This window comes from Chroicocephalus ridibundus, chromosome 6 (assembly GCF_963924245.1).
Source record: "Chroicocephalus ridibundus chromosome 6, bChrRid1.1, whole genome shotgun sequence".
Taxonomy (NCBI): domain Eukaryota; kingdom Metazoa; phylum Chordata; class Aves; order Charadriiformes; family Laridae; genus Chroicocephalus; species Chroicocephalus ridibundus.
Genome location: NC_086289.1, coordinates 50,302,966 through 50,326,126, shown reverse-complemented (window position 1 = coordinate 50,326,126; position 23,161 = coordinate 50,302,966). Strand labels below are relative to the sequence as shown.

The following is a 23,161-nucleotide window of genomic DNA, read 5'->3' as shown; positions in this document are numbered from 1 at the left end:
AGCTGTTTGCTATTTACATACTGAAGCCTAAACTTTTAATATGTATTTTAATGATATTTAATAGGCACGCGATTTCCAAGAGCACTGTTGTAGGCAGGATGTGCTTCATTATTCTCTAGTGTATTTTTGCAATTGAATTAACTGTTTGCCAAAGCACATGGGTAAAGCTGACAGCTGTTTCTTTAATTAGATGCAATTTGGACTGTTGCTGCTGAATGCATTTTAAATTATGTTTATGATTCCCAAATGCATGTACTCAAGAAAATCAAACAATATCTCTGCTACTCAAAATGATCTTCCCATAGACATTATTTTAAAAGACCAAAATACTGATTTGTAACACTTTTTTCATTAATTGATTTGAATATTGTGGCACTTTTTATAAGCCCTGAGGTTTGAGCCGTTCTTGCTGCTCTTGGAAAAGGGGCTGTTTTGGTTAGTCCTGAAATGTTGTAGGTGGCATTTGGTGGTGTCTCCCATGGAGCGCTGACTAATCATTCAGGAATAGAAAGAGTCTGCACTTCTTGCGGCTGTTTTGGACGTCAGTGTTGCTCTTGGTGCTCTGGCTTGGACTGATACCTCGGAATGTTCCTCGCTTCTGGTAGTCTGTCTCTGTCTCTCCCTGGAAAGAGACTCCGGCTTTCATGGTGGTGGTTGGCGGAGCTGAGCTATACCTGAGCAGGGGCAGAAGAGTACTGGCACACACAGAACTTTTTTATTGCTAAGCCTGGGGAGGTGCTTCGTAACTTCTATACAATGATTCAAAATATTTCAATCAATCAGTCTAATTTTCCAAGTAACATTTGTGTGATTGCAAGTGCGGCTCCGCTGGAAACACTGGTTGGTCACTGCTGCGGCTAAAACTGTTTCTCAGGGTAGTAATAATCTAAGGGCATGCCTACACAGGTAGGTCCATCCTGCCTATCCTCCAAACTTTTGATCAGCTCTGGTGCAGAAGCTGAACCTGAGCTAATCCAGGTTATCTTTGTTTTGCAGTTCGTCTCTTCTGTACATTTGAGCAGCGGGCCCATTCCTTGAGGAGGAGCAATCTCTTTCTGCCAGCACAAAGTGACTATAAAGCCAATGCATTTGGCCATGGTAGAGCTCACATAAATGTAGGAGGATCTGTCAGGCCCTCGTGGTACCCTGCTGTAGCCTTAGCTGTGGCAATTTGTGAAAGCCAGGCGCAAGTTCGGAGCTGCCTGAGGCTGCCCTGATCAGCATTGCAGGCAAGGCCGAACCTGCCTAAGGACTAAGGAATTTCAAAGCTGGAAATCTTAAGTCCAATTTATGTCTTGCATCATCCTCAGCTCTTACTGTTGCTGAGTAGCAGGACTTTGTATGTGTGATGTTGATGGGAAAGTGACTTTTATTTTTATTTTTTTAAGCTTAAAATCCATGTAAGTTACCTGCAACCCTTCAAATGCAGCCATATAAAGGACTCTATTAATTCTGCTTTGGGCATTGACACAGCGCACCACTGATATGAAAAAGTGAACAGATTCATCAAAGCATGTTACAGAGGCTTTGGAGGAGGTCTCATGGTGATAGCGTTTCTTGTGCCATGGACAGTCTACTAAATATTTCACATACCTGATACTCTGATACGTTTAATCCTCTCCTCCCTTTCTGCAACAAACAGTAGCATTGCCATCTTGCTGTAATGAACAGTTTGTTGCATCTGCTTTTAAGTTCAGTAACTTCAATAAATCCTAACTGCTACTGTAATTAAAGTGAATTAATAGTATGCCTATTTCTGTAAATGCTACCTTTTCAATTCTGTTTTCCTGAGATTTCTTAAAATAGATGGTCGGAATTCCAAGTTCAGAAGCGGCTATCCACTGCAGGGTGGCTCGCAGCTCTGCATCGGGGCACTCTGGTTCCAGATCAAAGTTTATCACCAGTAGGTCCTTTTGACAATTGGCTGTTCCCACCGAAAGCCCAGTAGTACTTTCTGGAAAAAACAATCCCAGCAGTTACTGTGCAATTACTTCTGTTAACTTCAAACTGTACGCTTTAATTGATATGGTTCAACTTACCCTCTGTATTTTCTGTCTGTTCTTTAAGGAAAACCTTTTCTTCTACTAATTCACTTAGAAACAAACAACAACAAAACTTGTTAGTGATATTTAGCAATAGTCTACAACATTGCTTCATGATGGATAAACTTCTCCCTCAATGTAACACCTAGAAAACTGCAAGAAAAAAGTTACATAGGATGAAATAATAAAATGTGGAATATATTTCATTCATTTAATCTGTAAATCAGGAAAAGCTATCGGAATTGCAGCATTATTCCCGTAATAAGATGAAGTACTTGTACTGGTTGCACTGTGTATTACATTCCATCAGGATCTGTGTATCTTTACACGATGACAAGCAAATGATGTTATGGTAAGACCCAGCAAGTCTCATAACCTGGGGGGAAATACTGAACTTCCAACGTCTGCATTTTGCAGCACTGTGCTCCCTAGCTGAATCCTTTCTAGTCTTGCTTTCTAGTTTTATCTTTCGTAGCTAAATACAATCATAGCTATCAATGACTTCAACTGCTGATGGTTTTAAATATGTTAGCTGTTTGGGTAAACAAATTCTGTTTACACCTTGCAAAAATTTCCAAAGATCTTAATTTCTTATGTACCCTCTTGTTAAACTACAGGGAACAAACTGCTGGCGTGTGGTCACTGCTTCAGCTTCTGTTTCTGAACACAATATCCGTGCTCGTGTACGTGTGGCAGGAGACTGTAAATTCGCTATTGATGTCACGGCTATTACATTCTTTTCATCGCTCCTGGAGGGGTGGCACTCACAGTACACCCTTCAGGCCGCCCCATCCTGCCCTCAACCAGGGGGAACGCTGCAAGCGTAAGATTTTGTTTCTAGCGTGGGAAGATGCTACTCTTACCACGCTCATTCACAGGATTTCAGAATCTCCCCCAAGGCTTCAAAGAATCAAGATTATATATACTTGTGTAGGCATTACTGCAAGATGTGAGAGGAAAGAATAAAATGGCAGCATGCAACGTATGGTGTGTCATGACTTAGAATCATAGGTGCTTAGTAACTTCCCACCAGATTTTCTCTTTGAACAGCAGATGTATTCGGTGCCTCGACTTTAATTTGTGAAAGTACAAACTTCTCACGCCTATTGGCTAACACCTGAGTATAACCCCTGAAAGGTAACAAGGGGAGACAGAAATTTATCCGTCGGAAATATAAGGGAGAGGGGTCATCTTTAAGAACGTGTGTAGGAGGTATCACTGCCTACTGAGAAGACGGGAATGTTTCAACAAGGTTAGTCTCTGAATCAGCAGCTGAGAGAGAATGCATGTACCTTTACAGAAATACGAATGCCCAGATTTCTTACAAAAAGAGAGCCTCTTGAAAGCAGGAAAGCTGTAGTATAGTCTGGTAATGAGCTGTGAAGATTTTCTGATGTCAGCGACTCCCCAGAGTTCCCATGCTCAATGCGTGATGTACAGTCCGTGCACTTCCGCAGTGGCCATGCCCTGGCTGCATCGTGACATTCACCAGCTGGCAGCTTATACCAGGTGTCAGGGTACCAGAATCTTTGGGCAGGTACTTGTACATCTCTTGATAATTTTACTGCATGCTCTGTAGAAACATGCTCAGAAACACTAGGTTAGATGTACTTTGGGCCAAATTATTATTGTTCTTGGAAAGAATGCTGTCATATTTTTTTCCTTTGACTTTAATATATCCTCATTTGCTTGACCTTACTTGCTATTGCAATAGAGTTTTGATAATATTTGAAGTTATTTGGAGAAGAAAGTTCACACAATGGGAAACTGATACTGCAGAAACCTGTCTTTTAGGCAGAGCGGTTGGTGGATCCAAATTCTCTCGAGAGATCCACCCGGGCGGGCTTTCCTATAGTCTTTCACTGCCTAGTGCTGTCAGTCTGCGCAGACACCTGCATGTGCTTTTTCCTGAAACTATCGGCAGGCTCAGCAGCAGGTGCAAAGCAGGGCTTGGCACATTTTATATGGTGTAAATGATTTGCAGTTAAAATTAGACTAGACACCAAGTCTCACTTCAGTGACTACTTACTTAATCATAGGAGAAGATGGCACGTTCTCCTGATAAATTTCCAGGTCCATAATGCCAAGACTGCTAGTTGTACTGCTGTTGCCATTGCTGACAAAGCAAAAGTTTAAATATTAGTGCCAAGCTGCACTGAACATGTCTCCATACATCTTTTTAAAATTTATTTATGTACAAAGCAAAGTGAAGAGGCTGCCCCCTGTAAGGCAGAGTTCCACAAAATCAATTGTGCTCAGCAAGTGGTTCCCAAAATGAAGCACACTAATCTGCTCAAAATAATGAGGCTTTTATTAAAATAGTTGTAGCTGGAGCATGTATCAAGTGATGCTGTAAATTGGAGGAAAAAAAAGTGGACCATCTATTTGTGAATGGCTTATGTAATGAACGTTCGGCCTCAAACAAAAACCAAGTCAGCACGAGTCCTTGAAAAGAAGGATTATCGGGTATAGAGATGTCTTGGAAAAAACCTGCAGAGATTCAGATACCTCTGAACGTGGTGGGTTACAGCAAGGCACTTGGTTGCCCATCACACTACTTACCTGCTGGGTGACTCCATGCACGTTACTGACAGCAGTTTCGGTGTTTTACATCATACCCAAATACTATCAGGGATATGATGGAACCCACAGGTACAGTGATGGCCCCTTATATTTCTGACTACTCTGAAAGACTGTGATTTTAATTAAAGGCAGTGCTCATTGGGACCAGTAATATGTAGAAGTGTTCTCTTTGGCTTCTTCACAAGAATTAATTATTACATCGGAAAATATTTGGAAAAAATAGTACCAGTTCACTTTATAACATCATTATAAATTTGAAAGTGAATGTTTATGCAGGTACTGTGATAGTCTGATGAATAGGTTGTGAATTTGCTGTCTGCAAGTCAATTAGCACAAAGAAGATCTGCGTGGTGAGTCAACTTGAGACTTAATTTTTACTAGAAAAGCAACTAATAGTATTTTTCCTTACGTTAGAAGGATTGACTAGACAGTTCCTTTCCCCACCAGGTTTTCCTGAGCCAGTGTCAGTACAGCATGCGTTCAGACTCGCTGTAGCAATTTCTGTTTCAACGCAGAGCCAAAAGGCACAACACATTAGCTCTCTCAGACCAAGGATTTCGTTAAAGGTTGATACCATAATAATGGGATGAATGTTCACCCACATTGACAGGCAAGTTTTGTTCAGTATTTTTTCAGCCAGCTAGCAGTGCTTTCTGGCAGAGCCTCTTTCGCTTCCCTGCTTCATTGCTGTACTGTCTTCCCTCCTTGTCATCTTAATACCCAAGAGAAAGATGTAATTACTTGACAATATTTTAAAACCTAGTCTAAGAGCATGTGAAGAAAAAACCTTGCTCAATTTGAATTCGGGAAAGGGCTAAAGTCAAACTAACATCACTTTATATAAACTCTAAGGACTAGATAACATCTTTAAACACGTGTCCTGACTCAAATAAGAACAAAAAGTGGCACACTGCAACGGGAGCTCTGGAATTTGTGCCTACTGAGGGGGAACTCTGTCATCCTCTGTTGATCTGCTCCCCCGCGCCAGTCTAAGCAGATCAGAGCTCTATTTCTGCTCTCAATGCACAAATACCTGGTGGGAATAGCAGTCTCATCAATCTCAGCTAAGGAGATGCCAAAATAAACATTATGCAAATAGTAGCAAATAAAACAAAGGAAAGACCATAGTAATTAGCTTGTCTGCTGTCCCTTTCACTGTAGGAGTAAGGCATTTGAGTGGTGCCAGGAATTTTCTTTATTTGTCTGAATCTAGCTGCTCACCAATAATAAAAAGACCTGTCTGAGAACAAGAATGTGGCTATTGTTTCCTTTTTTTAAAAAAATTAAGAGATGAACTTGTCATTAAGTACTTTCTTTACAGTGTTTTGAATAAATCTCGAGCTGTTGACCCTCAGATCTCATGCATGGTAGTCAAATCATTGGCTTGGTTGATTAGACCATATTGTATACTGAGAACAGAAAATATGGGTACCTCAGGGATCGCTCGCTGAGTTGCAAGTAGCTACTTGTGTCGTCAGGATTGTCCTCATCATTAGCTAGCTGGGACCAGCTGCCAGTGCTTTCTTCACTGCTGCTGAGATGGTTTGGAAATTCTTCAGCTGTTTTTGTCTCGCCTATGATTTCAGCATCTGGTTTGCTCTGAGGACTGTTGCTGGTAGGGTGATAAGGAAGGCACATTGATATCATAATATAGGCAAACAAACTGGTACCACCGATCTTCAGGCAACGCTGCTCATTAAAGTCAACCAAGCTGCAAATTATACAGATGCAAGAGATTGGACAAGCTTATAATTTATACGCAAAGTCCAGTTGAATGTATGGTCTGAGATGCTCTTAAAAAAGGATCTTACGACTGCCATAAACAAACACAAAACAAAGTAAGCCTTATACTGAAATATGCATAGAAAAGGTTTAACTTGCACAAAAAGATTTTACATGTACAAAAAGAACTGCTTACTGCGTAGGCCTATTGCTTCATGCACTTCAGTCAATCTGTGGTTAAAATATATGGTATGTATTAATACAGAATGACAGCATTTCTTGGAAATCTACATTGGCACTAAATCCCTGTCCTACTAATGGGTGAATCAGTTTCTTGCCAGGGTTTTCCACTCTGTTAGCACTGTAGATCCAAAAGGGGTCTAGAAGTAAAAGCAGGAAAGCATTGTGGGTTGTGAATCACTAATGACTCTTAGCCTTCTGTGTTTCTTAGGATCTTTGCTGCTTAGGTTGAGGAAGGACAAAGTATTCTTTTTCTAGGTGGGTGTGCAGCAGGTAGTCAGAAACCAGACTGAATATGGAGCCCAGACTGAGTTTAGAAAATACAGGTTAAGCGACAAATGCTTTATAATTCTGCACGCTTGACATATGTCACAAACACACATATTTATACGACACGTATATATAACCCCCACTATATTTATGGTAACTTTTCAGAGCCAAACTGGACTTTGTGAGACTTCTGTGGGACTTTTGATATGCAGGCAGAAAAGTGTATAATAATCCACACCCCCCCCCTTTTTGGATGATAAGAAAGAATTAATTATATCACTGCAGATACCAACTGTAGTTTTGTTATATTTACTGGGTGATCCGCGTCTGCAACTTTGTGATTAAAAGAGTGTAATGCACACTGGCAACCCTCTGCGGGGTCCCTCTAGAGAAGTTCTTGCCTTCAGACTTTTATCTACAGCTGTGGCTGAGGCGCCCTGTCTTCAGTTAGAGCAAGAGATCCGCCCCAAAATTCTACTGCTCCCAAGTAATTAACTTAAGAATATACTGAGACAATATCATCTTGGATATCTCTCTCTGCTGTGCTCTCGCTCTCAGGACAACTGAGAAGTTGCTGCGTGAATGCTGGATGCCAGAGGGAGAGGCAGCCTCCTGTACAGGGAGAAAGGGGGTTGTTTGCCTGGGGTTTCTGCTCCAGCAGGCAGTCAACATCTGTCAAATAACTGCGCCTGTCATCCCTGACCCCTCGGGTCCAAAACTCATCATCTATAGTAACACGGAGGCACTGAGTAGTCAGGTCGCAGGGTAGTGGTGTTATTCAGATTTTTGATACAGGGCAGGTGGCACCTAATACTTGGCCCAAAACATGAGCGATTTTTGTGTGGGATGGTCCTTGGCACTTTGGGTTTTGTTTCATTCATTATGCAATTACATCTCAGACTAGTGATGCTTTGAACTGACAGTTCCCCACTTCTGAACAGTCAGTTGGAACGGTTTCTGTGTATCTGTGACAGGACTGGGTCTGTTGCACTGCCTACGTACAAGAAAAAATTCTCTTTCCTTGCTGAAGACCTCTTCCTCAGGCCTGCAGGGCTTTTTGCTTTATTATTTTATTTTTTTCTAATTGATTATATGTCTGCTTGATATTTTGCCTGGAGTCCTGTGTGCCTGTAGCTACACTAGCAAGTAATTTCACGTGGTAGGAGCGGACCAGTGGATCAAAGCAATTGGTGCTGATACTTCTATATCTACATTATGTATATTTTCGTGTTTTCTGTTTTCACTTCAGCCTGGACTTGGTATAGACAGCCATGCCACGAGTGGTTCAAATCCACGTGAAGAACCACTGGAAGCTTTGCCTTCCCAGTTTGGGGTACGAGCGCACTTACGTAGCTTCTGGTTGAGATTCCTTTACAAGAAATCTGCACTGCATGCTGCAGGCAGAGCCGGTGCATGGAAATAGAGACAAGTTGATTCAGAACTGCGCTGCATCGCTGAACCAAAATGCTCATGTAGGTGTAGCATCTGGGAACTAATTCTGCCCTACTAATCCTATTGCTTTAAATTTCCCATAGCCACTTTGGGAACTCTGCGTCAAAGGCAGAGGAAAAGTTGTTATTAAAGGGCTCATAAACTGTACGAAAATAACTTCATTTTCAAGCAGTCAAGATTCTAAATAGGCAGATTTCTAAATGTATCTTATTAAAAGCAGGTTGCGTTCAAAGGAAGAGGAAGGTTAGGAAGGGAGAGTCAGTATGAAAGAATAGCGACACTATGATAATTATCCACCTAATTACTACCATACACTGGAAAGTACATGCTTTTTCACTTCAAGCAGAGCTTTGTCAAAAGCCAAAACAGAGCACTGCCTAGAATAAATGAGCTACAAAATGGTTTCTAACACTAGCACCTGCGCTCTTTCTATCACTCTGAGATAATGGGGTGCTGCAATGCTCCAAGTGATTGGCAGTTTAGATACCATTAAAGTAACAGACACGATGAAGAAGTATAGTTAAAAATAGGCAACGCCTTGAGAGAGAACCTTGCTTTTAACCTCATAGCATCCTCTGTGTTTGTGCTGCACTCCAGTACTGCAGGGCTTACGCTTTGCCTTAAACAAAGCAAGTTGCAGATTTCTCAACAAAAGGAGTACAGCTATAAGGAGAGGGTGGTAAACTGTGGTATAAACTCCATGAAATGTTATTCTTTTCTCTATCTAAATTCCAACAGAGAAATCTTGAACCAAAGGAGGTGAGAGGTGCTTTTAATTACTATTTTATTTCCTCCATAAAGAAATTTTTCCTTGTAGCTCCAGACTGTATATACAAAGCTGAACTTCAAGCTCTCAAAAGTTTAGTCTTGTTTCCAAGTACACAAAGCATTAGTTATATGAACAATCGTAGCAGAGAACTACAGGTCAAATTCTGCTATCTTCTGTTGTATGCTAACACTGATTTTTATTTATTGTTTTAAATTGAGGTATCAGTCAATGTTAAATCAAACTTTGTCCATCTTTCCTGTCTTGACTGTGGAAAACTTAAATATCTGTAAATGAAAAATTCACTTGTCTGTGCAGTATTAGATTTGAGTGTCAGAACCATCGTATTGTCATATTCAGTGTAAGTTTGCTCCAGAAATCATCACTGTGATGTATGATTGGGTGATTTTATGCCTTTAGAAACCTGTAGTCAGAACTTAGCTTGTTTATTTCTCTAAAAGTACTTTTCTTCTTACCTGCTTCCTTTATCAAAATAATTTTTACTGGGAAGTAAAAACAAAGATCAAAGCAATACACTGATTTGCTGTTTTGTCACTTACCTATTTAGTAGGGAACTGGAAACCGCATGTTTCCCATCAAAAGCTTCTGGAGGCTTTTCTTTGCCTTGATGCTCCTTTCCAGAAGGACCCCATGAAGTTAAGGACTCTGTGTCTTTATCTGGCTCATCTCGTTGATCGGTTTCTATCTGAATTAAAGGCACTTCCCTGTGCTGACCTGCAGGGAGGCATCCAGGGCTCTTCATATGCTCTTTTTTCTCATTCAAATTTACTCCGTCGCTTTTGGGTTTTGATTGAATCGGAGTTGTGCTTTGGGGATGTTTGCTTTCCAGCATGTGTTCTCGGCTTGTATAATCAAAGGAATCCTGCTGGACAACAATCGAATTTTTACCACTTTCAACGATATTTGCAGCCAGTCTGTTTGCATATTGTTCCACATGTGGTGGGGAATCACTGTGAAACTGGTCTGCCTCTTCAGCCTCTGCCTCACCTGCTATGATCTTGTTCTTGCGCATTAGAGACTCAATAGAACTTGCCCACGTCTCGTGAATCAACATATCTGTTATCTGGTCGGTCTTGCATCTTTGGTACAGGCATGAGTCAGACTTGCAAAGACCTGAAGAAGCCACAGTACTGACTGGCTGTACACTTAAGGAATCTTGGTGATGGTGGGCAAATCCATCTAATGAATTTGCCTTAACTGGGACGTTAACTGTTAGCCTAGAGCCTGATAATCTGCTGTCAGGCACTGACGACTGCCTAAAGCAAAAAGGTGATCGTAGGGTGGGTGATAGCAAACTGCCGCACCAGTCCTTTGAATTCCGAGGGGAAGATGCATTATCTTTATTTTCTTTTTCTATTTCTCTTAACATATACCTATAAAATTCTTCTGTTATGCTTTCTGTACTGGACTGTTTGGATGGGCAACTTGGCCTTACGTTAAGATGACCATTTTTCTTGGCTACCTGTTGTAAAGCAGAAGTTAAGATGTTGTTTGCATTTTTTCCTGCATAGTAATCAAGTAACAAATCAAAACCTCTTCCTTCGTTTTCCATCTGGTTCACCATAAATCTTGAAAATTCATCTGTAATGCTTTCACAGCTAGACTGCTTTGAGACAGAACTTGTCTGGCTTACAGGCTGACCAAAGGCGTTTATTAGGCCGAGGGTATTGAAAGAGGCTTTGGAATCCAAGTCCTCCTCCGGTATGCTCTCACAGCTTGAGGCCTTGGCTCGGCTCCATCTGTCACAGTGCAGCCTGTTCCTGGGGTGGTTTGGACCTTGCCAGAGGCTGTCAACCATGGAGAGTTCGGTGAGGTTCATGATTTTGGCAGCCACTTCATTTGCAAAGATATTGACTGAATCTGGCGTGTCCTCAAGGTTTATAGATTCATCTACTACTCGATTCATCAATCTTTCCTTTAGCTCAGGGTGCTCATCTGTTTTTCTTTTGATCTCACTGAGTCTAGGTGCCCTGTGCTTCCGAACAACTGAACCATTAGTGTGGGTTTCCTTCTTCCTTTTCATGGTTCTGCATGATAAACTCTGGGTCACCAGATACTCATTGCCTCTCTTCCATGCACAGAACCATGGTTGCTTTCCATTTGAATTTTCAAGACAAATGGCAGCTATTTCTGTTGCCATAGAGACAACTGTTTCTGCCAATTCTTCTGCAAAATCCGTTATACAGTATTTGTCCCTTGAATGTTTCACCTGTAGCACAGGCTGAGAAGGAAGCAAGACATGGTTTCCTAATAAAGACAAGCTAACCTGAACGTCGTTATTTAGCACGGCATCACACTTATGCTTGGCCTGGTTTTCTGCATTCATGGTGGCACTGGAAGACAGCTGCTCTTGAACACCATGCCTGCATTCGTTGTTTGCAAAGGTATTTTCTCTGTCTGAAAATGATCTGTAGTCTTTCTTCTTCTGATGATTGTTACTCTGATTTGGGGATTTGTAACAGTCTCGCGTGGTTCTTTTCAGGTATCTTTTCTTGGGAGAAGTTTTCGCAACAAGCGCGTTATGCCTACTTGTTGGTTCTGAATTCAGTGTGGCACCTTCCTTGCTATTTACATCTTTCATATTACTTTTACTAGTGTTCGTGATGTTTCCAAGATCTTTGCTAGTGCTTGTGCTGTAGGATGTACCAAATGGCTTAACAGCAGAGTGATCAAGGGAGCTGGGTGAAGTTCCGTGTGTAATTGCTTGTGTTGACCATCCTTCTGCTCTTGTTACTTTCTCTGCTTTTGTGACCTCGGAAAAGAGAGGAGAACACTCTTCAACTTGTCTTATGTCGTTCATCTTCTTGCAAGTGAAATATATTACGTTAAAAAGCAACTTGTTTGCAGTCTCCATGAAAATATCTTGTGTGCTTGAGCCGTTTTCTGAACGGGGGTGTAGCTGTTTCTTCTTCCTAACCTCTTCAATAGAATGTCGTAGAATAATGTTGGATAAGTTTTGTGCAAGCTCATCCCTGATTGCTTCATCAGTGTGTGGAATCCGTGGCCTTGCTGCTGTTTCAATAATTTTTCCATTTATGGATTCCATAAAATGCCCTACATTTTTGTATGTGTTGGGTTTTGTCAAAATTATTGATGTCTCTTTGAGAAGTGCCTCTGCAATGCTGTCATTTAGCTTCTCCATGCTACTTCCTATAGCTATGCTACAATGAAGAGTAATGGCTGCAGAAGTCTGAGCAGCAGACAGAAGTCCACTCGAAGTTGCAGGGTACTTCTCTTCCTTCGTTTCCCCCAGACCGCAGACAGCTACAGCACTTGCTACTTGAGTCATGCCACACAGCGCAGATGGAAATGAATATTCTGTGCCAGCGCAGTCATCAAGTAGCTGTGAAGATACTGTGGGTAGCTCTTCATTATCAACCCCTCCGCTTTTAGAGTCTGTGGCTTCTTGATCCCTTTTGAATTTTTCTGCAGCCTGGGGACTGGAAATGGTTCCAATAACAGTGGCTGCACAAGCCAGAGCCACTTCCAGTGCGCTCTGGCCATGTCCATTTGAATGTTCTTCCTCAAAGTAATCTGAAACTTCAGCAGAACTTTCTGATTCAGTCCAGTGGCACAGGTTGGGGAAGGCAGACCCGGGCCAGTCAGATACATTCTCAGAACTGTCTGGACTTTGCACTATGACGATCTTTGGAAGTTCATTCCACGATCGGGAAACAGATACATCTTCTGACTTACAGGAGCTTCCTACGGAGATGCTGACTGCAGCCTCCTCACTAAAAGTGGGTTGAGACTGTGACAGTCTAATGAATGCATCTTGCAGAACAGTTTCTGCTAAATTTGTGGCATATTGACCTGTAGTCACCTGCTCATCTTGAGAGGGAGGATCCATTTTCCCGATACCTGCGCAGTCCTCTCCATCTGTCTGACTGTCGTGCTTTGCTGTTGGGTCATGCAGAGGCCTCAGCTCCCCGTTAGCCATTTTGGTTAAAGATACATCTTCTAACACATGTGCTGAGCAGGAATTTCCAACCTCACTAGTCAAATTGGTGGTACTAAAAGATGAAGTAGCTTTTCCAGCTAATTCCTTCTGCCACGGTATTTCCTGGTCTGACTTATCTTCAGGTTGTGAGATGCCATCTTCAGACACAACATTCACAGATTCAGAGAGTCTAGTAGCTGCATTATCTTTACTAACGCAGTTCCCTTCAGGAATTAATGGCAACCTGGCTTTTCTGTAGTGGAGATTTTCAGATCCCTTTCCTTTATTTTTTTTGACATCTGAAGATGCCTCAGAAACGCTTATTTTTTCATGACCTATTAAAAGAAAAATAAGAAATTAGTTTTTGCACAGTACCCTGTAAGTTTAAAAAGAAAATGGCTGCATATCTGTGTAACACTTTACCGCTCCGTAAAACTACTGCACAGCCTTGTATCCTTGACTTTGAACAACAATTTAAAAATATGAATGGCTGTCCATTTTCTAAATTACAAATAAATATATGCATGAATTAACATCAAGTGCAATTTCTGTGAGCATTGCCATGGCTGTTTTGCAGTATGAACAATAGCAGAATTATGCTCAGTCCCGTTGCTTTTACCAGTTTTATATTCATCACCCTCGTTGTCATCCTCGAGGTGCTCAGATGCTGTGAGGAAATCTTCTTCTATTGAGGACACTGAGCAGTTTGTGTCATCCTCGGGCTTTAAGACATGAGCTTCTAGCTGCAGCTGTTTCTCCTGAACGAGCTCAAGTCCAATCAGAAACTTGTTTATTTCAAAAATGATGCAGCTTGCGCTGTTTTTCCTGTCCCCCCTCGCACACTGAACCAAGCAGACATCTGCCAGCCAAGGACACTAGAGGGGAAAAGAATCTCAAATAGTTATTTAATCAAAAAATAAAACTTACTTTAAGTTTCCTTCTCTGTAAATCTCTCAGGTATGCTCTGTTGCAAAGATGCAATACAGTTTTCATTTAGATGTTTGTAATACAGTGTGCAGGTACATATGTGCCAAAATAGGACTGCTTGGACTGACGGCTTTTGTTATACAAGCATTTTAGTAGAGAACCCAACTATGCCACAGGGGCATCTGTATTTTGTTGAAATTACCAAGTTGTTTGTTTTCAATCAACTTCTTGTTTTAATGACAGAGACCTACATGCTTTTTTCTGTGTCAGAGTTAGCCATCTGACATACTGTTATTAATGGCCTCAAAGCACCCGGTATTACCTGTCTCTTGAGGGAATTGTTTGTGGGCATGAATTCCTTGTCAGGATAATATCTGTTGCAACGCTCATTTGAAGGCAGCCCTGTAAATAGTGGCTGGCGAGATTGTTAAGAGCAAGTCACCTTTAGATGTTCCTACGGACTGTTTTAAAACAGCATTTTGTTTTGTTTCTTTGCTCTTCTTTCTCTCATTCCTTATTTGCCCAAAGCCCCATTATTTCAGACCAGTATAACCTCCAACTGGAAATGGGGCTCCACTGTGCTCTGTGCTGAGCCTTTATATAAAACTGCCTTACCCAGAGAAGCTGTACAATTAAGTTGAAAGTTGGAGAGAAACTGAGAGAAAAGAACTCTTGTTACCCTCATTTTATTGGTATTAAAACTGTTGGATATTTATACAACCACAGAGCTAAGTTGCTATCTCTGCATGGGACTACGTTTGTGGTGTGGATGTCCTCTGAAGAAAAGCTAAGCTTTTGCAGCTTGTGATCTTGTGCTTTAACTCCAGGTCCCCAGGAAGGAGGCAGCTTGAGTGGAACCCAAAAAATGGTATATTTTAAGCTGTGCAAAAGGTGCCTCAGACCCCCATGCATTTGCACGGTATCTAGCACAATGTAATTGCATCCTAGATCTTTTGTCTTTGAGTGTGAATGTAAAGCAAATATCTAGTAATAAAGGGAGTGGGATGAGTATTATATTGGAATTGCATGTTTTATTAGCCTCCACTTCCTTTCCACCTAAAAACATGTCTGAACAGAAAACCAAATAAATTAGTGTGTTAAAACAGAAAAGATAGATTATTTTTTATTTTTTTAACTAGCTGCTAAGAAATTGTTGCTGAATCAGACTTGAGGATACACCGTATGGTGAAAAATGTTATTAAAAACAGATGCAGCCTTAGATCAAACGTTCCCCTGCTGTTTCTCCAGTCCAGAGTTTGCAGGGTTGTACTTGTGAAAAAGGCTGAGGGGGAGCAGAATAAAAATCCTTGTATGAAAACTATGTGAGTCTCCTTACAAATGAAATTCTCTGGAAAGCCAAACAAATGTAAGGATAAACGTAGCACGTGCTTATCTGTCCAATAATTCTCACCCAGTCTTAATGCAAAGCTTTACTTGTCTTACAAGACAGAAATTGAGGTTAGTTCCTGTTTGTCTCCTGCCTGCTCTCTCTGGGAAGGCTGCCAGTCTCAGTGGCTGCAGTCTGTCGGAGATGGGGGGGACTTGGGTACGTGAGTCCTCTTGTTTGGGCCTCAAAACAGCCTTGTGTGTATTGCAGCAGCTTCCCCCTAGGGAAGGGGGGTTTGGAGCTCCGCTGCTCCTACCACAGGCTTATGCTCTTTTTTTTTTTTTTTTTTTAAATCTTTCTAAATTCAGCCATTAGTCGTAAGTGTCAAGAAAGCTCAATAACCAGGCATTTCTTTATTTAAAAATCAGCTTGTTGGTGTAACGTAAAATTCAGGGATCTTTGCAATACAGCTGTTCAAATGCCTGCTTCATGAAGACTTTTGTATGCAAGTTAATTTCAGTGAAAGAAAGTTTTCTGCTTTGTTTTTCTGCAGCAGATAAAACAGGAGATACCTGTTCATGTTTTAAGCTTGCTGAGACAGTTTTGTACTCCAGGATAACTCTACAGTTTTAATGAAGTTGCTCCCAATTCACGCTTGGCCAAATGAGATCAGAATCGGGCTGAAAAATACTGCAGTATTTTTTTTTTATGCAGACATGAACAGGCATACAGTATGATAAAAATGGAAAGGAAGAAAAACATTTTTATTACAATAAGGAGTTAAGCTTCTGGAACTTCTGTGTTAAAATGCCTTTAAGCAAATGTTAGCAATTGTTTCCTTTCTCTATGTGGTGCTGGTAGGAGGAATTCTTGGCCTCCAGATCACAGATAGGGAATGTTCCATTGGCAATAATGGGAGTGAAGGAGTTACCATGAGAACTTTGCCTTTAGCTTCTTTAAATGTTAAGTTTTAATTAATGTATTAATTACTTTTTTAAGCTGACACAATCTAAATGAGGTATTAGCTCTGATATGGTTAATGTTGCTTGATATTTTCCATTGTCACATGCAGGCTTACTGTAGCCTCTAGGATCTTCAAGGCCTATTGTCAGCTCTTTTCCAAGGTGCATGCGTGGGAGAAGATGGATTTGGAACACAAGTGGGAAGTAGCAAGACTTCACTTGAAAGGGAATCTGTAGGAGCTGTGCCCCGATCTAGCCATGTGCACAAAAAAGTGTTACATCTTTCCTTTCCCCCACCCTGTGCTGCCCTTCTGACTCCTGGTACTCTTGAAATCTGGGCTTATGAATCATCTCTGCCACCAATGCCTGCCTTCCCTGAAGGACCAACTGCTAATATGGCTTAAAGCATTATCAGCTGCAACCCAGACATCCATGGGATCTAGAGGGAATAGCAGGATTGCTCTCCTATCTTTGTGTCACCTCCTCCCCCTGTGTTCTGTTGGACAGACTTATTTTTTGTTTGCAAACTCCCACTCATCTCTTAAACTGGTGCAAGATCTTTGCTTTCAGCTCCCTTTTTCCCATTTTCCAAATTCCATCCTACACAGGTGTGATGTGATTTTAAAGATAAGTTTGATTCCTACCTGGGGAACTTCATAATCGGCCTGAAGGTTTCCTGATGCTAATCCACTCAGCAGGACTATTTCATTTTCCTTTGGTGGCTGTACGTTCATCGAACTGATGAGTTTGGGGAGATTTGGAGAGACGCTGATCAATCTCTGAAAGATAGATTTTACTCTCGTAATGAAGTCTGTGTTGCACAGTTATATTCATAAATACCAAAATGAAATACCACTTACAGGCGTCCATTTAGAAAGCTTGCTTGAACTTATTGCTTTGAGTCTATTTAAAAATAGAACTGGCAGCATTAAAATGCACATTCTTTCTTTTGAGCCACCAGGCAAGGCAACGGTGGCAGTATAAACTTCTGCACAACTGTCCAGCAGGACAATCTGTAATCCCTTACGTTGTCACGTGCTAAACAGCTAGATTGTATTTGTGCATCTAAGAGCTTGGCCTTCATATTACGAGTGAGTTCCTGAGGCGGAGAACACTGTGTCTGCTATTGTCTAAAACAGAAAAGACTCAGTAAGTATGGTAATGAAAATAGGGCAGATCTTCTAGTTTTCCTCCAGGCATATGGTAAGCAAGAAACCAAAGGGAAAGATAGCTGGAAATTGCTGATCAAGTTGATGTAATGCTAATCCTGGAATAGCGAAAGTATTTAATACACAGATTAAATACACATTTTGTTGCTGTTCCACTGGACACCTTCATGACCTTTCATTTGTACTGATATGATCATTTTCTACCTATTATGTATTTGCTAGAGCCAAAAGTGGTAATAGTCACAACATCAACGACGCTATGTAACGTAGGAGATCTGTATGGCGATGCTGCTAGGAGTCCCCAGTGGTGTGCAGGGACGTCTGTGCTCATTTGTGTACAAAGGCCAGACCAAAAGGATGATACCTACTCTAAGAGTGCTTGCAGTTCTTTTCTGCCAAGGATCTCAGTGTTCTTGCTTTATGAACAGGGAATCAAGGACGATCCCTTACAGAGGGAGTAAATCCACCTCCATTTTATGCACTGAAACAGCCCATCAAATGGCAAAGCCATTAAAGGAATGCAGATCTTGGGCACCCAGCTGTATGCTTTAGTTACTCTGCAATTCAATGATACTTTGCTTTTTCCTTGTCGTCTTCAAAATAATAAGCTTGCAGTACTGTTATTTTTCCTCAGAGTCAATTAGATATAATAAAACTTTCTGGCTTAGCAAATCTAATTCAATTTTGGGGAACAATTCACTTTTCAGTAGACTGATCTTCAGATGAAGCTAAGTATTTATATTTGACATAACTAAATTCAGTGCTTCGATTCAATTTGACATTTCAGTATAGTACAAAAAAGTTCTCATCCTTTTCTTTTTTCAAATTATAACCTTTCTGTTATCACACACATTTTTCTACATATCTCTATTTTTCTACTGCCTAAACTGCCACGTTTTATCTGATTTCTTAGGTAGGAAACCATGGCATTTTGTATATCTTTTACTTCAGTTCCTTACCTTTTGTTCGGAATAAAAAAGGAAAAGTCTGGAAAGATGGTTCTTTTACACCCCAAAAACCTAATTTAACCCATTCCAAGGTTCAAAGGGTAATGCAAAATCCTAACAGTACGTATTAGTAAATAGCTATATATTTCATCTGAACAACAGCTATGCTAGCATCTTTAAAATTCTTCTATGAAATGCTTTCACCACACCAGTGTGTTGTGTAAAAATCCACCCAGCTCAAAGCTAATTTACACAAACTGCATATTATACACAAAAATTGTGATGAGCTAGTTTCCTCTTAGCGAAGAATACACAGTGCCTGTGCTAGCAGTGAATTTTTATTACCTATGCTGAAAAGTAAAAGAAAAATATCCTCTTGCAGTCATGGCTAATAAATATATTGACTTTGCACCAGAAACTGCCTTTCTAAAATGCTGCCAAATGTGGCAGTCTCTCCGATAGGGTCCCTCCGTGTGCCAGGCGGGGAGAGCCGGCTGTGGGCATGTCGGGGTGCAGCCCTCTGGGGAGCCGATGGGGCCCTGCTGCAGAGGGAGAGCTCGGGGCTACGCGAAGCGCATGGGTGGTGAATGCACCACTGCCGTAGGGCCGATAGGCCAAAATCAGGCAGCTGCTTTCAAAAGGTGATTTGTGCTTGTGAGGGAGTAATCTCATCTCCGGGCATTGTAAAGGGGAGCTGCATGAAGCTAATTTAAGTTGGCTTCTACAGACATAAAGTTCTAAGACTGAGGGAGAAACTTTTGGTATTTCCTTATGACTTGCTATAGCTTTTGTTCCTTAATAAATACTGTAAACAACAATGAAACCATTGCTTATTAGAAAACAACCAGTGCTTCTGTGGATTCAGTAAGTTAAGCCTCTCAAGCTGTTCTGCACAGTTAACATGCTGATTCAACAGAAAAACCATTTTGCTGCAAGAAGCCGTAGTTATTTTTGACACCTGAATTTTCACAGATCCAGGGTGCAGAAAACAGCATAGAAAAACAGCTCCTGCTAATGAATGACTTGCAGGAGGCAACAAGGTCCCAGCATTCATTGTCCTCCCATGAGCTAAAAGTGGTTTCAGCAAGTTAACTGTAGTGTTTTTCTGAGGGAACTCCCTGGGTATTGTCAGTAGATCCTACCTTTGTTCACTTACCAGATATTGCTGCTATATTGCTGTGTTGATGATAGGCACCAAGCCAGGATGATGAAAATAAACTGATAAAGGAAGATGTAAACTCAAAACTGACAATAGGCCATATCTTTAAAATGTAACTTCCTCATATTTGAGGGGTTTTTGGAATGGTATGTATTTTAAATAGCATTTCATGATGTAGTTTGTCTTAGTGTTTGTAAAATAACCAAGCTTTTCTTTCTTTCTTTCTTTTTTTTTTAATCCTTCTTTTCTACCCTCCAAACTTTCAGTTAAACAGGTAGAACACACCTTCAGTTCTGTTTTATTTAGACCCTTCCTCAAGATCACATAATCAAACTATCTGGAGTTTGACTGAGTAAGATTGGTCAGCTGAACAAGACTGAAATGAATAGAAGATTCTCAAAGGCTTTTTGAAAGCAGGAGAGAGAGACATCAGAAATTACTTTTGTTAAATTAAAAAATGGAATGTATGACATATCCAAGTTCATTTCTCTGATAAAACCAAGGCTGAACAAGTCCACTGCATGATAACTGCTGTGAATTCACAGGCTGCTACAATTTGTTATATATTTCTAGGACGGGAGTAAGAAAAGCTATAAAATATGTCCTGGTGTTGAGACAATTTCAGATCCCTGATGCGTTGCTCTCTGTAAGGGTTAAAAATCTAGGGCTGGCTTTGATTTCTCCATAGAATTTTGATCTGGGTTTGTATTGGAGAGTCCTGGTGTACCTGACTAGACCCACTGTGCATCTTATTAAGAACTAAACTGTTACCTGTTTCACTTGCTCGTCACTGCAGTCATCTCTGTTTGCATCTAAATTCACAAAACAAACCTGTAGTAAGAGAGAAAAAGAAACAGTAGCTTACAAAGTCATATTAGAATGGCAGCAACCCCTTAAAAGTCACTATTTATTCCTTTCCTAGACTTGTAGCTGAATATGTGAAACATTTTCCTAGTACAAGAAAGGTTGAAAGGTTAGCAAAGAGAATAGCAGAGTAGATATAAAGAAAAGAGGAAAAAAGGGAAGAGTCAGGACTTATCTGCTCTTACAACTAGCTTGCCTGATGAATGGGCAAATGTTGCCAATAAACTGTAATACAGAGGATATTAGAAAACATAGAGGAAATGTTAAAAATGTATTTGATTGTATATCAGATAAACACGTCTTGCTTTTCCAATGATTTCTTCTTTTCGGGCGCTTGTTGCTAAATAAGTGCAAGTACTGATATGTGCACAAATTGTGGGCTGCTTTTAGTTTTCTCCACATCACATAAATATTGTAGTATTTTTCCTAACTTGCCAAACTTCCTAAGTAGAAGTTTAAGACTTTATGGAAAAATTTTGTCTTTTTTTAACCTCGGTTCATGAATCAATATACAAGCAGACATTTTCAGCAGTGCTAACTGGGCATTACAATAAGTGACAGAACTTACTATCTAGTAAGTTTATATGTGATTCACTGGAAAGTACTACTTTTAATGGCAAGGTCTTTTGCCCCTTCTTTGATCATTATGAGTCTCAGCAACTATTTAATGGTAGTGAAATTGACTTAAATAGAAACTTCAGATCTAAAGACCATTTCATGTCTGAAGACTTTTATTTTTTTTCCATGTCTGGAAGACCATTTTCTAATTTTCAGAAATAGGAAAATCCCTCCTCCAGCTTTATTTCCAAGTCAGAAGCAGGCACTCCAATGCTAGGCTGGCTGTCTTACTTCTGAGCGCTGCAGCTATCTCTTTAGAGAGATGTTTGTGAGATTTTGGTGTTGTCTTGATTTAAACCAAAACCTGGCACAGATTCAGAGCTGAGCTGAAGCCAGCATCTAAATCCAAATAAATTGCAGATCCAGAATTTACCTTCTAAAAGCTGAGTGATTTCCGCACCCCCCCCTCCCCCCTTTTCCAGAAAACAGTAACTATTTCTTTCCCTAATTGTGTGGAAATTTCTCCTAGAAAAACAAAATGCTCTAAATTATCCCCTTCACCAATATTCTTGTTTTAGGCATCTGAGCTCCTGTTGTGTGCCTGCTTTTACCCCAAGACAACACTGATTTCAGTTTATATATGCACGTACCATATGTACAGATTATGACCATCTGCAGTAACAGCCAGCACAGCAGATGGAAAGATCCAGCCAGACCTCCCATTGTAAACCAAAAAAAAAACACTTAAAAAGAAAGCTTTCTGCCCTTTTAAATAGTTTAATGGCATCTTTATATGAACTTACAAAGATATTATCCAACATTTTTATGATTTTACGAAAAATATTTCTCTGCCTGACAATGTCAACAACCAGGATATGCCGTTGTCATCTGTTTTTTATGTCTGTCTAGCTTTTAAGAAATAGTTATAAAAATTTCTAAGCTATAAAGTATTAAAAATACCCTCTAGCAATATAATGTGGTAGTTATGTAATGTCCTAAACATATTACAGTTAATTATACAGACAAAAATTTGGCTTACTTTCCACTGGGATCTTACTTGTAGGCATTTTACCTATCAGCAATAGGTGGTTATTAAAAAGCATTAGAAAATTGTGCTCTTGATTCTCATGTGTCCTTGCCCAGTGCCCGTAGTGATATGCGGTTATGAGGCCGCAGGTGCATGGAGGTGTGTTGCTTAGGCGACTATTAATTTGGCAACCAGGGTAGGAGCGCCGGAAGGTATGGGTCCAGTTTCTAGTCCTCTCAAGCATGTTCACCACCGTACCGAAGGTAGGGCTGTTACTTAGGACCTTTGTTTCCAAGCCTCCATGCCAGAGGGGTATGGTCTAGTTTTGTACTGGATTCAGGGTGAAAGCTTTGTGAAAACGCTGTGTAGGAGCAGTCGTGTCCACATGGACGTTCCAGCCAAACACAGCACCCCCTGGTAAACCTTGTTTTGTTGTTTGCTATCTACATGTTGGTACAACGGTACATATCTTTGCTGTGTTACACTGGCACTCCTGCCAGTGACACCAACTACCATCCTAAAGGTTTGCCCTTTCCAAGCAGCCAAAAAATCATCATCTCTATTTCACGTGGTATGGATGGCATATAACTCACCAATGCCTCAGTAGAAGAAATAACAGTACAAGCAGGAATATCTATTATTTAAAGTTGTACTCTCTTCTTTCATCTATTTTTTAAATTTATTTTCAGAACCAAATGATTCTGAATCCACTTTCCAAATACACTTGTCAAATTCCATTGACACTGATTAATTACATTGTCAGTGCAGTCTCTTAGTGTTCCGTGGATTTTGCAGTTTTAATTATAGGCAATTTTTACTCAAAAATAGTTTTGCACTGGTGAAAGGCACCGAGGAACTCATTTACTTTTTCCGTTTTGCTGTTTCCTTTCAGATTAGCCTTGCTTTGAGCAGGAGGTGGGGCTAGATGGCTACTGTACTCATAAATTAACTCTACAGCTCCATCCAGGCAGGCTCTGCACTACTGCTACCTTCTAGGAAGTTCACTGTGAAGATAATTTTCTTGCAGATACCTCAATTGAGGCGCTCCAAGAGAAGAAGAGCCATCTGAAAAATCTCTCACGGTTTTCTGCTTACGTAATGCAAAATTTAATCTCTCACTAGCTTGCATTGCTTGATGAACTTCTATTAATTGTCACCTCCATCAAAACAAGGCAAAACAACACT

General features: G+C 40.6%; 1 protein-coding gene across 6 annotated transcripts in view; it reads right to left on the bottom strand.

Annotated features, from left to right (window-relative positions):
• SPHKAP (SPHK1 interactor, AKAP domain containing) overlaps positions 1-23,161 on the bottom strand; it is a 102,027-nt gene that overhangs the window by 3,063 nt on the left and 75,803 nt on the right. For 5 of the 6 annotated variants that reach the window (XM_063340031.1, XM_063340032.1, XM_063340033.1 and 2 more), the window contains exons 4-11: positions 20,299-20,358; positions 16,897-17,031; positions 13,656-13,911; positions 9,636-13,371; positions 6,058-6,237; positions 4,072-4,158; positions 2,040-2,092; positions 1,770-1,954 (exon numbers count right to left, since the gene is read on the bottom strand). In XM_063340031.1, the coding sequence (XP_063196101.1) occupies positions 1,770-1,954; positions 2,040-2,092; positions 4,072-4,158; positions 6,058-6,237; positions 9,636-13,371; positions 13,656-13,911; positions 16,897-17,031; positions 20,299-20,358 (4,692 nt within the window). The remainder of the gene's footprint in view (positions 1-1,769; positions 1,955-2,039; positions 2,093-4,071; positions 4,159-6,057; positions 6,238-9,635; positions 13,372-13,655; positions 13,912-16,896; positions 17,032-20,298; positions 20,359-23,161) is intronic. The other variant, XM_063340034.1, reaches the window with a different exon arrangement.